The 20,420-nt window shown below is 39.0% G+C and overlaps 1 protein-coding gene across 4 annotated transcripts in view; it reads right to left on the reverse strand.

Moving 5' to 3' along the window:
* Nucleotides 1-20,420, reverse strand: part of FAT3 (FAT atypical cadherin 3) — a 662,573-nt gene that overhangs the window by 191,734 nt on the left and 450,419 nt on the right. For all 4 annotated transcript variants that reach the window (XM_032295797.1, XM_032295795.1, XM_032295796.1 and 1 more), the window contains exon 4: nt 5,862-5,923. In XM_032295797.1, the coding sequence (XP_032151688.1) occupies nt 5,862-5,923 (62 nt within the window). The remainder of the gene's footprint in view (nt 1-5,861; nt 5,924-20,420) is intronic.

A 20,420-nucleotide genomic window follows, 5' to 3' on the forward strand; every position in this document is an offset into this window, starting at 1 on the left:
CACTGAAGAAATCAATTTGCATCCTAAGGCAAGAGTAAATGTTATAAAAACTTAATAAAGAGCAATCATTTTCTCCCTCAGAAAATAAAACTATTAAAAGGGATGTGAAATTCAGACAGGAAGAAAAAATATTCATATGAGTTGTATGTTACAGAGGACAATGGATGAGTTTGTTAAAGAAAAAAAAAGAGAGATACTAAATAATATACATTCCTATGGATTTAGCCTATTCCTTTGTAATCTGTTATTTATGTCAGCTTCACTATTACGATTAACCACATTCTCTGGGCTGTTCCAAGTTCTATGCATACATATGACATAATTTCTCATCTACTGTCTTTACACTGGTTACTGGGCCTTGTCATCTTCTTTTTAATATAAATATTTTTTTTGATTTGCAAATAGAACACTCTCTGTGTTCTCTTTGGGAGACTTTTATTAGAACCATCCAGCCCTGAACAGAGAAGCATTTCAAGATCAAAAGGGAGGCAAAATAATACTCTTCAGCAAGCAAGATAAAGATTTACACATAATTAAGCCAGGACTATAAGATTATTTAAATAGATGTATCTTTTAAGAATAATCGAAGTGCTATAAGCTTTTCAAACTGCTGGAGCCGGTCCAGAAAAAGAAAGGGAACTGGCAGTGTGTTTACGGAGGACAAGGGGAGGAGGAAAGAGATGGAAAGGAATAGGTGAGCAGAGTCCATGTGTGGCAGGCCTTCCACGCATTTTATCTGTGAGGCAAGCTTATTAACCCCATTTTCCAGATGAAGGAAAAGAGGAACAAAGTTAATTTAACTTGGCAATGCTCATGCAGATGAAAAGAAGCTGAGCATTCTTTCTGTTTCTACATCCATGCTCTTTCCTGCATGCTAATTCTCCCCACTTCAAGATCTCATTTAGAAGTGAAATAATGTCTCTTAATATAAGCATTCATTCACACATTTATGAGTGTCCCTTGTTTCCTGGGTGCCGAATAGATGCTTGAATACAGAGATGAGAAAGACATTCCATGGTAACCAAGGAATGAACATGTATTGTCTAACAGATGATGAACATGTATAGTCTAACATATATTGACCATGAACATGTATTGTCCAACAGATGATGTCTTGAGCACACTTCACCTGTCATTTAATATACTCTTTATACCAACCCTGTGGTAGGAATATTATCTCCACTTTGCAGATGAGAGAAATGGGGTCCAGAGAAATTCAATAGCCCATCTAAGCTCTGTGGGTAGTACCAAAATACAATCACAGGCACATCTGAATTTAACATCTGAGCTTTCACACACTATCTTGATTCACTGTCCTGATAAATCAAGTTGCATGCCCACCAGGAGCTTAAACATCTCACAGGTAAAAAACAAACAAACAAAGAAACAAAAAAATTCCCCCCCGAAAACAAAAAAAACCTACAATACATACAAGAAGTGATTATATAATAAGAAAGAATTAGTGCATTTATTTCCTATTTCACAGCTGCCTTCTTTGATAATGAAGTAATCAGGGCTAAAGTCACAACCAACAAACTAAAACGTTAATTCACTGTTTTATTTATGTGTCCATTATCAATTCTCTGCATCTGTATGCTGGAATTAGTCTTCTATCTCCACTATAATCATAACTGGGTATCAAGAAAGGTATACGACTTTGAACAAATGGACTAGAAACTCTTTACTTCTGCATTTTATGGTTGGAAGAGAAGATCAGGCCAATATTTTCACATCACAGACTTCCAAACTAGGCAAGAGTTAACACTTAGAATTCACCGAAGAAGTATAAGCTGTACTTGCGAATTTGCCTACAGCTCTTTGCTGCTCTTGTTGTTTTAGCAAGTCCTTTGGATTCTGATAATGACAACCTCCTTTTATAGTAACAGATTTTTAGGCAAATGCTCTATAGACTGAAAAACCCTTGCAGCCCATACACCATCAAGCTAAATATCTTACACAATGTATAGATGGAGCGTCAGCAGTATACAAGTAAAGTGCTTTCTACCACGGGAGTAACAAACTACCAACAAATCATTAATGTCCTCCTGACTATCTATTCAGCACTGTACCTGCCAGGTCAGCTTTAAATGGGTCCTTTCAAGAAGAGTCAATTTCACTTTACTGGGAAGGAGAGAGATGAAATAGAGCCAGAAGGTTAATATGAGTTTAAGAGGAGCATAAGGTTATCTTGGCAATTAAAGAATCTCCAGGAGATTAATTACGTACACCTAGGTCTTGCAAGTCACATAATTTATCAGCAGTTTCAAAATTTTGTGTATAACACACAACTCTATTCTATATTCTCAATGGCATCACTTCATTTTTTTTTTTTTTGCAGTACTAAGTTAAAATAACATTCTTTCTATGATCTAGGTAGGAAAAAAAGAAATGTTCAAACTCCCATAGCAAAGTCATATAGAAGAAAAAATGTGGCCAAAATTGTACAATTTTAGAGAGTGAGAGTAAGACAGTGTATGTAAGAGAGAGAGAAAAACAGGGAGAGGACAGAGGGAGAGCGTGATTGACACTGAACTGCTTTCTCAAAGCCTTAGCAGGAGATTTGCTACATGAACAGTATGTACGACAAGCCTGGGAGACGGGCAGGGCGACGAGGTTGCTGGGGGCAAGTTGGTATGATTCTGATGACCTATAGTTTTAAAATCTTCACTTTGAAGACCATAGAAAAGCCAGTGTGCTGCTAGCTGAAATCATGATAGGATTTGTGTTAGACAACTGCCTTCTTGACCCACTGCCCTTCACCCTCATTCAAACCACCATCATCTCTCACCTGGATCTCTATAAAAGCCTCCCACATTTTCCTGCTGCCACTGGTCACCACCCCCACCCCAAACCCGTCTCTGCCCAGCAGGGCAGCTAGGCATCACTTATGATGGCAGTCACATCATGTCACCCCTGCTTAAAGGATTTCCATTGCACTCAGAAAAAAATCAAAATACTTACCACAGTCCCCTCTGTTTGCCTTTCCTACCTGCTTTTCTATAACCCCTGCCCTCCCATCCCCACTCTGCCTTTACATTCTTCATCATAGTGGTGTTGATTCTACTTCTTGAACAGAATCTTGTCATCATGTCATCAAATGCCACGTCGAACAAGCCCTCCTAATCAGTCTACTGAATGTTGCCTGCCACTCCCCACTTTTAGACACTATCATGGAGCCTTCATTTAGTGGCTACAGAGAGCTTCTTTCTGAAGCTATAGCATTTATTCATTTCCATGTGCTTCCCCATCCTTCACTTTGTGTCCTCAGGACTTAGAGCAGTCCCTGGTGCATGCCGTGAGTCCAGGGGTTGCTACCTGGGGATCCCTCTGCATTTCAGTGATCTGGAGCTTCTATCTTTCCTGGAGTGGGGAGATGCTATTAAATCTTTAGAAAGCTTCAGATACTACGTCATCTTGTGATAATAATTAAAACAGCAACAATCAACAATGATAACCACACTTTACTAAGCACCTACTTAGCACCAGATACTGAACTGGATGTTTTACATGTATTTTATATTTTAATCTCCTAACAACCCTATAAGGTTGTTAATTGCTATGGTGTCCTACTTCCTTATGCAGATGATACCAGGTACAAGATGAATATCCCTAATGTAAAAATCCAAAATCCAAAATGCGCAAAAATCTGAAACTTCTTGAGCGCCAACATGATGCCCAAAGGAAATGCTGAATAGAACAGTTTGAATTTTGGATTTTTTAATTAGGGATGCTCAACTAAGAATACTGCAAATATTCCAAAATACCAAACATTTCAGATCCCAAGCATTTTTATAATTTTTTGTAATAATTGTAATATAATAGATGTATATAGTTTCAGAGTACATGTGATAATTTAATACATTCATGTACTTGTAAAGATCAAATCAGTGTACTTGGGTTATCTGTCATCTTAAACATTTGTTACTTCTTTATGATCGAGCCATTCTAACTCTTCTCTTCTAGCTATTTTGAAATATGCAATAGATTATTATAAACTCCAGTCACCCTAATGATCTCTTCAATACTGAGCCTTATGTCTTGCATCACACCATATGTTTGTACTAATATATTGACTTCCCTTCATATCTCCCACCCCATCTCAAACATTTTGGATAAGGGGATATTCAACTTGTACTGATCCATGATGTTCTAGATCTCAATCTGCATTAGTCCAAGGTAGTAAAACTTTACTCAGTATTTATGTAAGTCTGTAAAGGATGTGAATAAATTCAGAGTTCTTTTGGGGAGTGAATTCAAATGCCTGGGAAATACTCTTCCTCTCTGCTCTACCATAGACCCATCCCGTGACAGTCATACTCTGCCCCACAAATGCCCTGACAACAGACACCACCTTGCAAGGGACCAAGCAGTAAGTGATCTCAGCCAGACTGCTCAGATAATGAGACACCTTCCTGCTTCCTTCTGGGAAGGAATGGGTTCAACCAACTAAGAAAACAGCCTCTCCAGGTGTCATGGACTGTCTTCTGGAAAGGGAAGAAGCCCATGAATATAATATAAGGTCTTATTTTTCTGGCAAATGTACATAAATTCTGGACCAGGTAGGTACTGCAGCCTGTTAATAGGATTTTGAAAAAAAAAGAATTACTATAATTATTTTTGGCAGCCTGGAGCTTTTTATCTTTATAAGATGATAGTAATGTTTTAAAAGGGTTATCATAGTGTTGTGTGATGATGATAGTAATAATAATAATCTTTTATTATATGTAATGCTTTAAGAGTTTTAAAAATACTTTGATATAAAATAGGAGGTTTGATCCTAAGAGTGAGCCTTTGAGGTATAAGGGATTGTAATTATTTGCCAAATTTCATAGGAGGGGAAACTAAGGTTCAGGGCAATTAAATAGCTTCAAGCTAATCACAGCAGGGCAGCTTCAAGACCCAGGTGGCCTGATTCCTAGTCCAGTGTTCTTTAAATAAATCATGACTGGTGAGCTAATTTAAAGGAATAGACCAGAAGAGATTCTATCATAAGATTTCAAAGGTGTGTTTGTGTGCATGTACGTGTGTGTGTGTGTGTGTGTGTGTGTGTGTGTGTGTGTGTGTCAGGAGGGGTGGTGGATTCCAGAAAGTGATTCGTAGGAACTAAAAGATTATTTTAGAAGTATGGACACATTATAAAGCCTTAACAAAGCCTTGAATTCTAAGCATTGTCATCTGTTTCATATCACACCGTCACAATTAAATCACGGTGTCATAACTACCTGGGCTTCAAGCTTCCCAATAAAGACACTCAATGCGTATAGAAAGAATGTTCTGCAAAGCTCTTTCATATTAATTTTCTCATTTCATAGCTTTTTTTCCCCTCTCTTCAGAAATAATGTTTTTAGGGTTTATATTGCTGCAGTTTCTGTCTTAATGAATTAAAGGAGTTCATTTTATGGTTTCAGCAAAAGTCATCTCTGGCAGTGGCTTACCCAGCAGCTTTCTTTTCCTCTACTCTCTCCCTCCGCCCCAAAAAAGGAGAAGGAAAGCAAAGCTTCCTCACAATAGGTGCACTTTTGCTCTTTCTTTACATCTGTAACCCAAGTGGCTCATGAGGCTCTGTTTCAGAACTTTCTTTTCTGATTATTGACATGAGTGCCTGAAGTCAAGGCAGAGATGATGATATACTATTGTCTTCAGCAAAAGGCAAAGCCTGCTCTACCACCCTGGCTCAGCACACGGGCATGCTGAGAAGAACACACTAGAAATCCCTAAATTCTGAACACAGCCTCCCAAAAGAAATATCTTCACTTTGACATCCAATGTTTAAATATACTGGAGTTGTAGTTTATGTTGAAGGTTAAAGAAGTTTAGTGAAAGTCAGTTTTAATGAATTCCAGTTCCCTCTATGTGCTTACCTCCAGAAAATGTTCTGCCTGCTGCTCTCGATCCAATTTTCTTGAAGTTGTTGTAATCAGACCTGTGTAGAAATGAGAACATTTAACTTTTAAATATATGGGGCAAACAGCTTACTGAGTGTGGGAAACGAGTCCATTTAAAGGAGAAGCAAAAGTGGTATGGACTGTAACTTCTCAACCCCTTGTGACAATCAGAATGGTCTCAAGAAATATTCTTTAAAAAAAGTAAAATTTACAAAGAAAACCTAAAAAATGGTTTCAGCCTGCCCACCACAGTTGGGGTACTGTAATCACTCTGGGGATGTAAAAATTCACCAAAGAATCGCTGTTTTGCTGGTAATGAAGAGTTCCAATGATTCATTTGCATGTGACTGAAATTCTACCGTAAAAACCTCATTAAAGATTTTAGAGTTCTTGAACAATTAATAGGTTGTTTATGCTGATTAGATTTAGGCTATGAAACAGAACTTTCTTATTTAACTTTTATATGCTTCTATAATTTTTGTTATACTTGACAAAGAAGGTTATTTTGTAATCACTACTTGTACACACAATTATTTCAGATTTAATAACTTACATAGCAAAGATCTCATACTGTAATTTTATCATTTTCTTTTATGTGTTTGAATCTTTGTACGAAATAAGTTCCACATCAAAAATACCTATCTTTTCTTCTAATGGTGTTTCTCATAAGCGAATCACCCCTTTGAGTATAAAGACAAAGTAAAGAAAATGAGAAGACAAAACCTTCAAGGCCTCTCGGCTTATTGCACCAATTTGTCTTTTGCAGGCTTTATTATTCCTTTTGTCAAATGGCAATTAGGAGGTCAAATTTATTTTCCATTTCTTGATTCCATATGTCCCTAAAGAGAATATGGGGTGGGCTGTTTTCCTGGTATATGCTGATCGAAAATGGAGGAACAGAGAAAAACCCTATGAAAATCCTACTCCCAGTGCTGGTGAGGTAGGTACAGTGTGGAAATGTGTTTCACCTGGGGCTGTGGAAGAGCTCTTGACCTCAAGTTTCTGTCTCATACAGAAGTGGTGAGTGGGAGTACACAGATTTTAGAGAAAGCTAAGAAGATACCACAGGAAATTAAATGACTCCCAGGGCCTTCAAAATAATATCCCGCTCAGGGTAGCATGGGTGTTTACAAGCTGACCCCGCTCCCTTCCACCTCCACACTCGCCACAGGAGGAAAACCTGTGTTTCCAGTACACAAACCATCTGTCTTTCCGTGAATTCATTCTGGAACGTGCCCCAAATATTTTTTTCTTTATCTTTTTATTGTAAGTTGACAAGTTATAGGTATATATATAAATACATGGGGTACAAAATAAGGTTATGATTCAAGCATACCATGTGAAATAATTAAATCAAGTGAATTAACATATCCATTGCCTACAATACTTATCATTTTTTTGTGGTGAGGACATTTGAAATTTATTAGCAATTCTGAAATGTACAATACACTATTATTAACCGTATTCACCCAAGCTGTATGTTACTATGCTGAGCTAGGAATTTTTTTAAGTTCAGCTCAGATGTTAGCCTTTGCCGACCCTGTTTAACAGGGTTAGGTGGCCATCTGCTCTACCCCCATGTAACCAGCGTGCTCCATTATTGATCTCTGCCTTGTACTAGGATCCTTTGTTCACATGTCTGTATTTTCCCAGTAGACAAACTGACAGAGTTACTTCACGGGAAGGGACTGTCTTTTGATTCGGAAACTCTGATGCCTACCTAGTTCCTCACCTAGAACAAAGAATAGGAACTCATTAATGCTTAGTTAATGAAAAGTTGCTCTGGAAGAGATCTACTATACTTTATTCTTCAGTTTTGCTACAGACTGGGAATGTGTTTGTTTAGGAGGGTTTTGTTTTGTGTGTGAAGGATGTATTTGTGGGTGGGAAAGGCTTGTGTGACATGTGCACTCACAAAGTTTGTAGAGTTCTTCTGTGTGAATAAGTAATGCTAGGTACTCTTGGGTGTAAAGAGCAACTGTCAGAGGTCAAGGAGGGAAGACTGCCACCAGAAAGGTCAAGGAGGATCAGTAACTTTCCTTCCTTAGCTGGCCATCAGAATCACTGGGGAAATGTCAAAAGCACAGATTTTGTCTCCCTGTTCCATCCCTCATTTACACTATCAGAATCTCTTGGGATGAGGGCTGTGATGATCCTCTGATTCTAAGAGAAAGGTGCTATCAATTCCACCATCTTTTGTTGAATCTCACTCTGACTTTACATTGACCTTACTTCTTCTGACCAGACATGCTCAAGAATGAAACAGACTGAACTGCTCTAGCGTCTAGATCAGAACATCAGGCTCCGTGTGTGTGGGTGTGGGGTGGGGTGATGGAGCTATTGTGTGAGCGCCTGCTGAGGGGAGGTGAGGAGAGGAATAAAGGGTGGCACAGCTCTCTGATTCACATTGACAGGGGTCTGTGTGGTCACCCCAGTGGATGTTTAACACTCACATCTGACACTTTCATTTCATTTTCGGGCCATTCTATTGGACAAGGTCATATATCACAGACGCTCTTTCAAAGTGGGGAGCAACTCTCTTCTCACAAGGTGGGGGAATCTTTCACGTAGCCTCCCCTCTCCTGTGTGGGAGCTCCTCTATTAGAGTCCACAATGGGAATGAGAAAAAGCTTGTTATATTGAGGCTATAAATGAGTGAAAGGGCTATTGGCTCCACCCTGCTGCTCTTTCAGCCACAAAAGACCAGGACACCTTTGCCCTCTGTTCCTCTGGGGACTCTCTATCATCGCAAGTGCTCCTTGCCCAGGGTCACATGGACATAGCCCATTGTTGTGTGGCTGTGCATGGGGAAGAGGTCGGCTTCCTCTCCTGACGATTCTTAGGGCCATTCTTTAGGACATCACTTATTTTCACAAAGCCCACATGTAACTGGGAGAGCTGAAGGGTCCCCTTCACCTGCATACCTTCACCTAGATGTGTGTCTCACATATGGATCAGCCAAGAGAGAGATCAGCTTCCTAAAAAGTCTGAAACGACATACACAACAGTGAACTTGGAGCTGTGAGGAAGACAAGCTGTTTCTGTTCCTGGAGTAAAAAGACACAGGAAAGCTCTGCAGGTTACAGTTCTCTTGGCTTCTACCACCTTTATTTTCACAGATGGCAAGAAATAAAATGTAAGTTAAAAGTAGAAGTCAGTAGGAAATCAGATGAGGTGGTATAGGGATAGGGAGGGTCAGTTTGCTAATGGGTGGAAGGTTTCTTTTTGGAGAGATGAAGAAAATGTTCTAAAATTACAGACTATGGTAATGGTTGCACAATTGTGTAAATATTTTGAAAACCATTAAATTGTGTCCTTTAACTTGGTGAAGGTTACTGCATGTAAATTATATGCTAATAAAGCTGTTTAAAAATCAGTAGAAAATCATAAACCCTGACTTTAAGGTTTTAACATGTCTTTCATATTTGGAAAAGGCAGGCTGTTAAGAATACTTAAATGAATGAATGAATGAATGAATGGGTTACTTAGTTTAGGCCTCAGGCATGAAGAAGGGCTGAAATGAATGGAGTTGATTGGGCTTGTTCATGGGAATCTGGAACATGGAAACATTGAGGTTTTAGGGTTAAAGCAACAACTGGTAGTTACTTGTAGTTGAAAATAAATAAATACATCTTGTTATCAGAATCTTGAAAAAATAAATCTTGTTATCATGCCAGGGTCAGCTAAACCAAGAAGGCATAAAAGCTTTTCTCCTGCTGAAAGTACCTTCTTAGGATGAACTATGGCACCTCAGCAGCATTGCCATTTTTTACAGTCAGAAAAGAATACAGTAAGCCATCCTTCCTGGTCCCGAGGAATTAGTTAAAATGACCAGTGCTGCCTCTTCATTTATAGTGACTTTGTTGTAGCTGAATGCATTTGGGCCTCAGAATAGAGAACAAGGCAAAACAGAGAGAGCAACCTCCCTCCTCAACCACACTGACTCATCACTGGCAAAGGCAACCCCATTCTGTAATCTATACAAGAGAGAGGTGTGTGCATTACACATGTAACTGTAGACCCACTGGGCACCGTAAATTGGGGACTGAAATGATGAAATTGAATTTTAAAGATAAATCATAGGCAAGATTTTGAATGTGGTTTGGAGATATAAACAAACTCATCATTTGATATAATTACATATGCAAACCTCCAATTTAGGAGGGGAAGTAGGTCAGTCCTAAGTGAATGATACTCAATAAAGGGGCGGAGGGAGACATATGGCTGGAACCATGCAATTACTTTTAAAATGGCTGCTTTTGATTTTTTGTTATGGAGATGGAAGAATCTAATGACCTCTCTCTGAGAAACAGCCTGAGCAAGAAAGTGTGGCTGCCTGTTCAAAAGAGAATTCAAAATGTTCTAAGTAGTTATGGTCAGAGAAGTGATACTCGTAAGGATGACAGCTTTTCCCTGATTTTTCTCCCTGTGGGTGTCCTGGGTCACAGCTGTGTAATCTGCTGCCATGACATTCACATTTTCTTTAAGTGCTACTTGAAGCAGCGCAGGTCTTAGCTGTTTCAGCATAATTCTCCAAGACTGTTGGAAGCTGGGTTTGGTATTTTAAAAATACAACTAGAATGATCAGCTCCGTGAGCTACAATTAATTCTTTCCTCTGTGTTTTTTATATTCCTTTCCCTATGCTTCTCACTTCTTCATTTCTGTACCAAACTATCTGATAAACCCTTCACCATTCTTCCGGACAGTTTGGTTGTCACTTTCTATGTGAAGCCCTTTCGGACCTTTCCTTACCTGGCATGTTGCATGTAATTCATGTATCATCTGAATCTCCCTTGAGACTATAGTTTTAGAAGGCAAAGGCTTTGGGTCTTTAAACACAAGTAAGCCCAACAACCTAGATCAATGCCTCCTCAATTTTTAAATAAAATACTACTTTTACAGCACACAACATTTTGCTGTAATTATTAGTCAAACAGTCAACCTTCCCTAATAGGGCACAAGGAAAAGGATGGTGAATAGAATTTATGCATGTTGTATTCCTGGTGTTTAACACAGAACCAGGCACATTGTAGGTAACAAACAAAATTTATCTGAATGAAGGTGATGTGGATGTAGTCTTCCAAAACTTTCAATGTTAATTTATTATACAGTGGCCATAATGGCGCCAATGCATGGGTATTAAAGTTATCTGAATGCTCATCTCCCTCCTTTGAATAACTTTAATGTTGTTCTGGTTTCTGGAGGTCATCAGAGCAATTCCTGATAGTCTTAAAAAAAAAATTCAGCTGCTAGTTAAATATTGTTAATCTTTAATCTTATGCATAAAGTATCCTAATTTCTACCTAATTTAGGGAGAGAAATAGGAAAATAATAATATAGTTGTATCCAATGCTTACCTAGTATTAAATATGTGCCAGGTACCATATTAAACAGTTCATAATTTCCTTTTATCTCACAATAGTTCAGGTATCATATAGTCTAAGAATATACATTACATACTTGCTTTTTAAAAAAACAGACCTAATACATGTCTTTACTACAACTTTATTTTTTCCTCAAACTCTGAAATTTTGGAGAAATAGAAATTATTTTGACTCCATTTTTAGGAGGAAACAGTTAAATAAACTTGCCCGAGGTCACCAGTGACTACACACAAGTCAAACCCAGGGACTCTTATTTCACACCTATAATCTCAATGCTTTAAGAAGGCAAGGCAGGAGGACTGCTTGAGGCCAGGAGTATGAGCTCAGCCTGGGCAACATGGTAAGACCTGTCTCTCTATAACAATAATTAGATGGGCATCTGTAGTTCCAGCTACTTGGGAGGCTGAAGTGGGAGAATGGTTTCAGCCCAGGAGCTTGAAGTTACACTGAGCTATGATCATGTCACTGTACTCCAGCCTGGGAGAGAGGGAGAGAGGAAGAGGGGGAAACGGGGAGAGAGGGAGAGGGAGAGAGAGAGAGAGACTGACTCTGTCTTTAAAAAAAAGAAACCCCCAAACCAAAAACAAAACTCTAACTCCGAAGCTTCTTCAGTGCTTCCCTTTATCTCCCTAGCAGAAGATGTGGGGCATTGGCAAAGTCATCTGTCTAGGAGCCAGGAGTCCTGGGTTCCAGAATCGGCTCTGTCAGTAATTGGTCATGAGATGACAGGTAATCATCATCCCTCTCTAGGCCTCAGTTTCCTCATCTAGGAATGTCCTAATGCCTCTTTTCAGGGTGAAGAATGTAGGTCATTGGTCTTCTTCCTTCTCTGCTTCATTCCCTGAGTATACTTTCTTCTCAAGAGTCCTGAGCCCAGCAGTGTGGGACCTAAATGGGTCCCCCAATCAGTAATAATACATGCTGTGTTCAAATTTAACCACAGGATAGACACAAAATTAAACATCCATATGCATATGTACAACACGAGAAAAGTAAAAATATCAGTTAACTATAAGTATGTGCTTTTAAATAGGGAAAAAAAAAACCACACTCATTATTCCCACATTTACAATGTTTTCTATAAGATTCTGACTTCTAGAACCTCTCTATTTTTACCTCTTTCTCTTCAGCCCATTAAGGAGCATTAAAATATCCGCTGCAGTATTTACATATGGACATCAGGCTGTGCACTTAATTTGGAGAGAAATGAAATGCATGCGTAGCAAATGCAAATTTCAGGAGTAGAGGAAAAATTAGAGTGAAGAGTTGTATCATGTTTGCTTAAAAAATAAACAACTAAGTAATGTGTGTTCTCAGATATTTACTTGAAAGTAAAAAATACCAGGAAGAAAAAATATACACACAGGAGCTACAACATCAGTTATAAGGGGGTTAAAAAAAGGATTCTGGAAACTGGCCCCATGAGACATGCTTTTTAATTAAGGGTTGTTTTATCAAGTGTAAAAATTTGGAGTTGCTCAATTGAGCACGTGGTGCTGCTATTAAATTTTCTTAAGAAAAGCTGACAGGGAAATCACCCATGGAGCTTAAGCCTGCAACTTGGGCTTCTCTTTATAAATAGTGATTTCCGAGGTACTAATAGAAGCTATAAAACTATAAAAGTGAGGGTACAGTTTAAACCAAAGTATGAAGATGCTGTGGGTCAAACATGGTTTATGGCTGTTGGTTTTCTGTAACAGATACATTTCATTTCTCTCTTTGCAGGCCAATGAATAGCATTTCTGAATTCTGTCTTAGCAGCAGGGAAATCCCAGGCAATACTCTGCCAGAAATAATTTTGCCTTTGGATTCAGGATTCTGTAGCTGCTACAGGTAGCAAAGGGAACAAGCAATCCTGCAGAGGAAAAGTGTCGAGGCTGGCACAGACCTGGCAACTTCCCTTCAGGCCTAGTTGACAGATAGAGTTGCTCACAGCCTGCAGGGCGAGTGCTAAGGTTCAGGCATGCCCTGCTTCCTCACTCCTCTACTGCTCATTATATACATGATTAGAAGCATCTGGGTTCAAGTGCACTTGTGATCAGAGTGAAGGATGGGGTGGGGCCAACAAGGGAGGGAGAAGTGAAGATGATGCTGTATGGTAGACAATACTTACAAAGTCCTCCTCATCTGTGTAATCCTCTCCTGTACCCAGTAGACTTGCCATGTTCATTCACACATGCATGCATATATGTGCACATACTCAGTTAGAAACAGAGATGCTGTGTACATGCCTAATCTTACCAGAATCCTGGATACTTCCCACTCCCATCTGTTCTTCCATTAGTTCCTCTCTTCATCACCAGTCTCCATGGCTCACCCTCTCAACTGCACAGAGCCCTCTGGTTCTGCCTTCAAATGGTGCCTAGATGAGGAGGCATTTATGCACCTGAAGAAATGTCTAGGCTATTAAGTTAAACCTTGAATGCCATATTGGATTTCTTCAGTGAAATTAAGCCACAGATGGTGAACCAGTATTAAGGATGTCATATGAAATGATGCCATCTTTAGGTGCTATTTACATACCACTGATGTGCATGCTCAGATTTGCAATATGGTGCACTTCTCCCCCTTTCTCTTTCTGCCAAGACTTTTTTTCATAATTCTGAATATTGGATCATCAAAATAAAGAAGGATAAGTGGCTGGCAACCTGAATTCTACTATATAGATGAGTCCTAGAGATTATCTAGCCCAGGAAACACTGTAGTATACTGGCTAGCAGTACCCAGGTTGTGGCATCAGACTGCCTGGCTTCCCAACCCAGTTTTACCGCTGGGCAGCTGCATGTCCTTGGGCAGTTTACTGTAGTTTACTTGGCTTCCTCATCGATAAAATGAAGTTTATTAAATTAAATAAGTAAAAGTGCTTAGCATGGTTCCTGGCACAAAGCAAATGCCCAAATAACACTACTCTTATTATCAGCTCTAAGAACAGTGCCTGGAGAATCATATGTGTTAAATGGTTTAACCTCGCTTCCTTTCCATGGGAAGGGAAAATATGTGGGAAGCAAAATTTCTGAAATATCTACTACTCACTCTGTCATCTGACAGAGAAGGAAACTGAGGCTTACAGTGTAAGTAACCAGCTCAAAGACTTACTGATAAAAAAAAAAACCCTCTTATCCACGCATGGTTACATTTTATTGAGAGGATAATATATACTCTTGCTACTTGAAACATAGCATGACTTAGCATCATGAGTGTTACTTGGGAGCTGGTTAGAAATGCAGATCTGTGGGCTCCTCCAAAACTCAGACAATGCATGCACAAGAATTTTAAGAAGACTGGCTCTAGATCATTGTTGGTTTTCAAACTTGGCTGTGCCCTGGAATCACCTGGGGAGTTAAAAAAAAAATACTCACGTCAGGGTCCGACACCCAGAGATTATGAATTATTTGGTATGGGCTGAGGTCTAGGCATAGGGATTAAAAAAAAAATTGTTCCTAGGTAATTCTAAAGTGCAGCTAGGGGTGAGAATCACTGTATATCTAGTTGTTATCTTCTGGATGATGGGGTTATAGTAATTACTTTTTTTTTTTGGCTTATCTAAATGTCTAATTTTTCTAACATGAACAACACCCAACTTCAGGAAACAAAGTAATTAAAAAGACAATGAAACAGAGGCACCAGGAACAGCCTCCTGTATATCCTCATGTGAATTCCACAATGTTCTGATCTGAATCCCTCCGGCAAAGGACGAAACTATGTGGTTGCCATGTTTGTTTTGACTTTACTTATTAATGAATTAATGTACTTATATTTCAAGACAGGGTCTCACTGTGTCACCCAGGCTGGAGTACAGTGGCATGATCATAGTTCTGCAGGTTCAAACTCCTAGGCTCAGGCAATACTCCTCACTCAGCCTCTCAAGTAGCTGGGGCTACTGGTGCATCATCATACCCAGCTACTTAAAATTTTTTTGTTGTTTTTTGGTAGAGATGTAGTATCACTATGTTGCCCAGACTGGTCTCGAATTCCTGGCCTCAAGGGGATCTCCTCACCTCGGCCTCCCAAAGCTCTGGGATTATAGGTGTTAGTCACCTTGCCCAGCCTGTTCTGACTTTAGATCTGAGGCATGCTTCCTGTCTTCCTGTATCATACTGGCTTACGTCAGCTACAGTTTCACTTCTTTATTCAGGCATACTTTCTTTTACTGCTTATAGTGTTACAGCATGCCCAGTCCCATCTGGCCCTCAAGATCTCCCTAGCAGAGGTGGAATACAGATGCTTTCTCTTCCCCACAAAAACACATTTGGATCCCACAAGGCAGAGGACAAAAAGATACAACAATAAGTCACTGTATTTTCCTTCATTGAACTAACAATCCAGTGAGAGAGGCAGGCACACATGAGAATGACTACAGTACATGGCAAGATCTAAAAGACACCCTAGACAACTTTGAGTGTCCTTAAGAAGAAAGATTAATGCCGAATTGTACAATTAGAAAAGATAAGGGAATGAGCTATATTTGCACTGGGCCTTTAATGTTTAATACGAACCCAACAGAGAAGTTGTGAAAAGTCAAAATGTCGAATCTCCATTTAAGGTGAATAGGACAGGAGCTTAACAAAACTGGTAAGCTTGGGTTTAAATCCTGGCTCTGCTATTTTTTAGCTGTATAGACAAGGAAAGATATGTAACTTCTCTGATCGCAGTCTTGTCATCTCTGAAATGGGGACGGTACCAGGATCCACACAGGCTTGGGCAGAAACAATAAAGCCGAGATGCTTGGCGCAGTGGCTTGTACTCAGCAGACGCTGTTTAGAAAGCAGACACAGCATCTACAAAAGCAATGTATTCTATTTCACTTAAAAAAAACCCTAATAGCACCAGGATGCTATTTCTAGCCTATATTAAAAAGGAAAACCTTATTGTATCCGGATTGTTCAACCCCCAAAATGTCTGAAAATTGAATAGCCAGGCAACTAAAAGTTGAAGTTTCTTTTTGTTCAGATGAACATTATAAAGTTCTGTAATTCCTGACACACTCCAGAGGTGTGAAAACAGTCACTGCACTCCTCTTAGAAATCATGTCACTGCAAATAATTTGTTTCTACATCTGTTTTCATCTGACAGATGAAATCAGGAGGCTAGATAAAGTGCAAATTACTCAGAGAATGTGCAAAGCCTTGAAAATGCATGTGTGCTTTGTAGGCATGTGATCTTTTAAGATCATCTTTGCTCTATAATTTACATGAGAACCTCTTAGGTAGGAGTGATGTTTTTAAACTCCATTTTAAAAATCTGGAAAAAACATCACTCGTTATGGAAAGCTGTGAATGTTGTCAGAAGACTGATAATGCTTTTTAGTTTTTAAAAAACTGCACATTTTCCAGTTAATTTTTACTTAATTCAAACTTTTCCTTTTGTCTAAAATTTATATTTTCATTGTAAAACCTCATTAGTTTTCATTTCACCTGTCTGAGAATATGTAGCAGTTCCATAGCTGGTTGAAGTTTACCTTTGCACTACCTAGGTAAATTAACAGGACAAAGAGGTCTCAGGGGAATATTTATTGCACTCAGGATAAACCATTTGCAGAGCACTTCAATTTTTACAACCACTATTTTGATGTTGTAATTGCAAACAGTCTAGGTAACTATTCATTAGACTCTGTCCAAGCAGGTCTTTTGTTTGGCAACACTATGCTAAGAGTAGCATTAACCTTAAGTGTTTATTTGAGAGTAGTACCTCTGTATTTCTGAAATATTCTAGAAATCTACATTTTCAACTGCTATAATATCCCCTCAGAGTCTGAATCAATGGTATTTCACTGTCTTTATGTTCTCACAAAGTACCATCTCTTATAAGAATGATGCCATTTGTGCTTAATCGTTTGCCAATGCAACTTTGGGCAAGTCTTTAAAGATGTGCATCTCCATTTCTTCGTCTGCAACACAGCAATCATCTTATGGAGGAGCAAATAATTTCTTTATAACTGAGGGTAACATACAATATTTTCCCATATAAACATAAGTGGAAAGAAAAGAAAGATTAGTGTCATCTATAACTGCTTTGTAACTCCTTGTAAGAAATGCTGTATGTCAGGCAAGAAACCTCATCTTTTCCTTCTGCTCTTTAGCAAGGAACTTCATAAACAATTCTATTATACCATTTTGTATTCTGTTTACATGTCTTTTTCTGTCAATAGACTATGGCTTCTTCATGGCAACCATATTTTTATTCATTTAATGTTTATTAAAGGAATACCTTTTAAGAGCCCAGGCTAATTATTGTACCTTTTGTGCTTAGCACAGGGCCTGGCATATGAAGGGCATCAATAAATATTGGTCTATTAAATAAATAAACTATAATAGTAATACATAATTAAATATAATATATAATAAACAAATAAATATACAATAATGAAATGTGTGTGTGTGTGCGCGCGCACACACACACACACACACACACACAAAGTACTACCATCCAAAGCAGGTAATGGTCTATATATGCGGGAATATATTTTTGAGCATTTATATTACAGCTTGTAAAAGCTTTTTGGGAAAAGTTTCCAGATTCAGAACGAATTATGTGCTGCGATGATTACTGTTTTGGATTTTTAACATAAAATATTACATGTTCATAAAATGCCATCTTTTTGTGTGTCATGTCAGAGTCTGCAGTCTGTTTGGTTAATTGAGGTTAATGGAGGGAAATGGCAGATTGCCAGTGCTAATGAGTTTATCTTGATTCTTTTAAATATTATTTTATTTGTCTTTTGTTTTTACTTTTTGTTTAACTAAATTATGTTATTTATCCAAGAATTTGTCACGTATAAGTAGGGATTGATAGCCTATCAGAGAGGGCTCAGAGTCCATGTTTCATTTCTCAAAAAACATTTTAAAAAGGAAAAGAGAGGTTGCAAAATATAGCCAGTCTCTGATTTCTCCAGGTCCATCAAGCACCCCATGATAAATATCAAAACAGAGGATAAAACAGAGGGCCCTGTAGGATCATACTTCCTGGCTGGAGTCTGATCAATTAATTCTTCCAAAATTCTACTAAGAATCTAGCAAGAAATGTGCTAAAGGCATATATTAGCCATGTCTTATCAAAAAGGTGAGCTAGATGGCATTTTAGTTTCTTGTTCAGAAAAGAAAAAGAAATGCAGATCAAATGAGAGAATCATTGAAAGAGGAAGAATCAGAGAGCTATAAATACTGGCTCTATGGGATGGGGGCTGGTATGGGGGTGTGAGGAGAGGCAGGAATCCCCAAAGACGGCCATAGGGATCTATATCTAGCTTGTTTATTCCATATTTATCCACAAGATAAAGAAAAGTACAAATCATTTATTGAGTGTTACATCACTAAGTAGCTAGATCTGTTTGTCTCCTACATTTGTGCCCTGAACGGCCCTACTGTAATTACAGTATTTGCTTGGCTTTCCTTTAATGGTTCCCTTGGTAGAAGTGGAAGAAGGTTATTCAGATTTTACTCCTATTTTAGAAACAAGAACAGTGGTGGCAGATCTGAAATGGGCACACCCCACAGCAAATTTAAAGAGCTGCAACTGGCAGTGGATATGCTGGGCACTCATGTCCAGAGGCCTGGGACTTTCTTTCACCTTTACTTTTCATCCCATCATAGATCTCCATCCCACCCATGCAGTTCAGCAAAGGTCCCAGAGAATAGGTACAAAATGTTTCTTTTACATTTTCAGCCATTTAGCAGTCTTTCTTTCGGACTAGGGGTTGTAATGGGTAGGTACACAAGAGGTACCCATTTAAAAACCAACTAGCCAAATGAACATGCCACCCAGATTAAAAGACATTTTCATCTTTTGTTCGCACTCTGACAAATTCAGTACCTTCTGAACAAATGGCTGTGCATTGAGCCTGAGAGTGGGTTTTTAAACCATTCACAGCTCTGTGTCAGTCCTTCATTCTTAGGGAAAACCACCTCAATGCTACTGTGGCTGTAATTAGTGGATAATTAGTACTTGTACATGTCGATGCTATATGTCATGGAACGGGTGGCTGGTTTAGCTTTCACTCTACAAGATTATTTAATTTTGCTCTAATTTTAATTCTTTTGAATCACATTAATGCCTTGGCACTAGAAAATCTGGAACTCAAGCTAGTTCAACTAAGGTTTGAAATGGTATTAATGGATTTCATTTTTTTTTTTTATGAAAAAGAAAGTTGTTGGAAGGTTTCTGCATTAACAAACTGAAGCTGCATTCCACAGTCTTATGGGCCATTCTGGGCTTAGGTTTTTAAATATCATGTGCAATACAATGTGAGCCCCACCACTGGCTTGGCACTGGGGTGGCTGACTTTCAAGGGGTGGTGAGAAAAATGGGAAATGGGCAGTGAATAAATAGAGACAGGTGGTTAGAATACCCAGTGAAATTATGAAAAAAGTTAATATGGGGGACAGAGAGGGGAAGCCTTAACAACAGCTGGGGGTTCAAGAAAAGGCTTCCCAGGAAGGGATCTTTTGGGTTGGGATGAGTAGTTTTCCAGGTTGATAAGGAGTATCTTCTGATGGGCAAGGAAAATCGTACAGGGAAGGACCCTGGTCCCAACCACAAGTTACCACAGGGGAAACCCTGGAATTTTGTTTTACATATTGTTGGGAATGGAAGAAAAGAAATATATTTTCCCTTAGGAGCATGCAATCAGTCAGCTCTCTTAACTTTCAATGTGGAAGTGTCTTCATGCATTATGAAACAGCATTGTGGGCAACAATGGGAAAGTCCCCACTCCATTCCTGTCAGCCTCAGAATAAAGGGAGCACGATCACATTAGAAGCAAGTAAATAATCCTCACAATGTCACAGGCAGGAAATGCTGGAGAGTGCCAGTCAGATACCATTTTTTTTTTTTGAGACAGAGTCTTGCTCTGTTGCCCAGGCTGGAAGGCAATGGTGTGATCTTGGCTCACTGCAACCTCCACCTCCTGGATTCAAGCTATTCTCCTGCCTTAGCCTCCCAAGTAGCTGGGATTACAGGCATGCACCACCATGCCTGACTAATTTTTGTATTTTTAGCAGAGGCAGTGTCTTGCCCTGTTGGCCAGGCTGGTCTCAAACTCCTGACCTCAGGTGATCCACCTACCTCTGCCTCCCAAAGTGCTAGGATTACAGGTGTGAGACACCACGCCTGGCCCAGATGCCATTTAAATAGTGCTTCCTCCCGTTCCCTGTC

The sequence above is a fragment of the Sapajus apella genome, unplaced genomic scaffold (assembly GCF_009761245.1).
Source record: "Sapajus apella isolate SASKATOON/1434 unplaced genomic scaffold, GSC_monkey_1.0 scaffold34, whole genome shotgun sequence".
Lineage (NCBI taxonomy): Eukaryota > Metazoa > Chordata > Mammalia > Primates > Cebidae > Sapajus > Sapajus apella.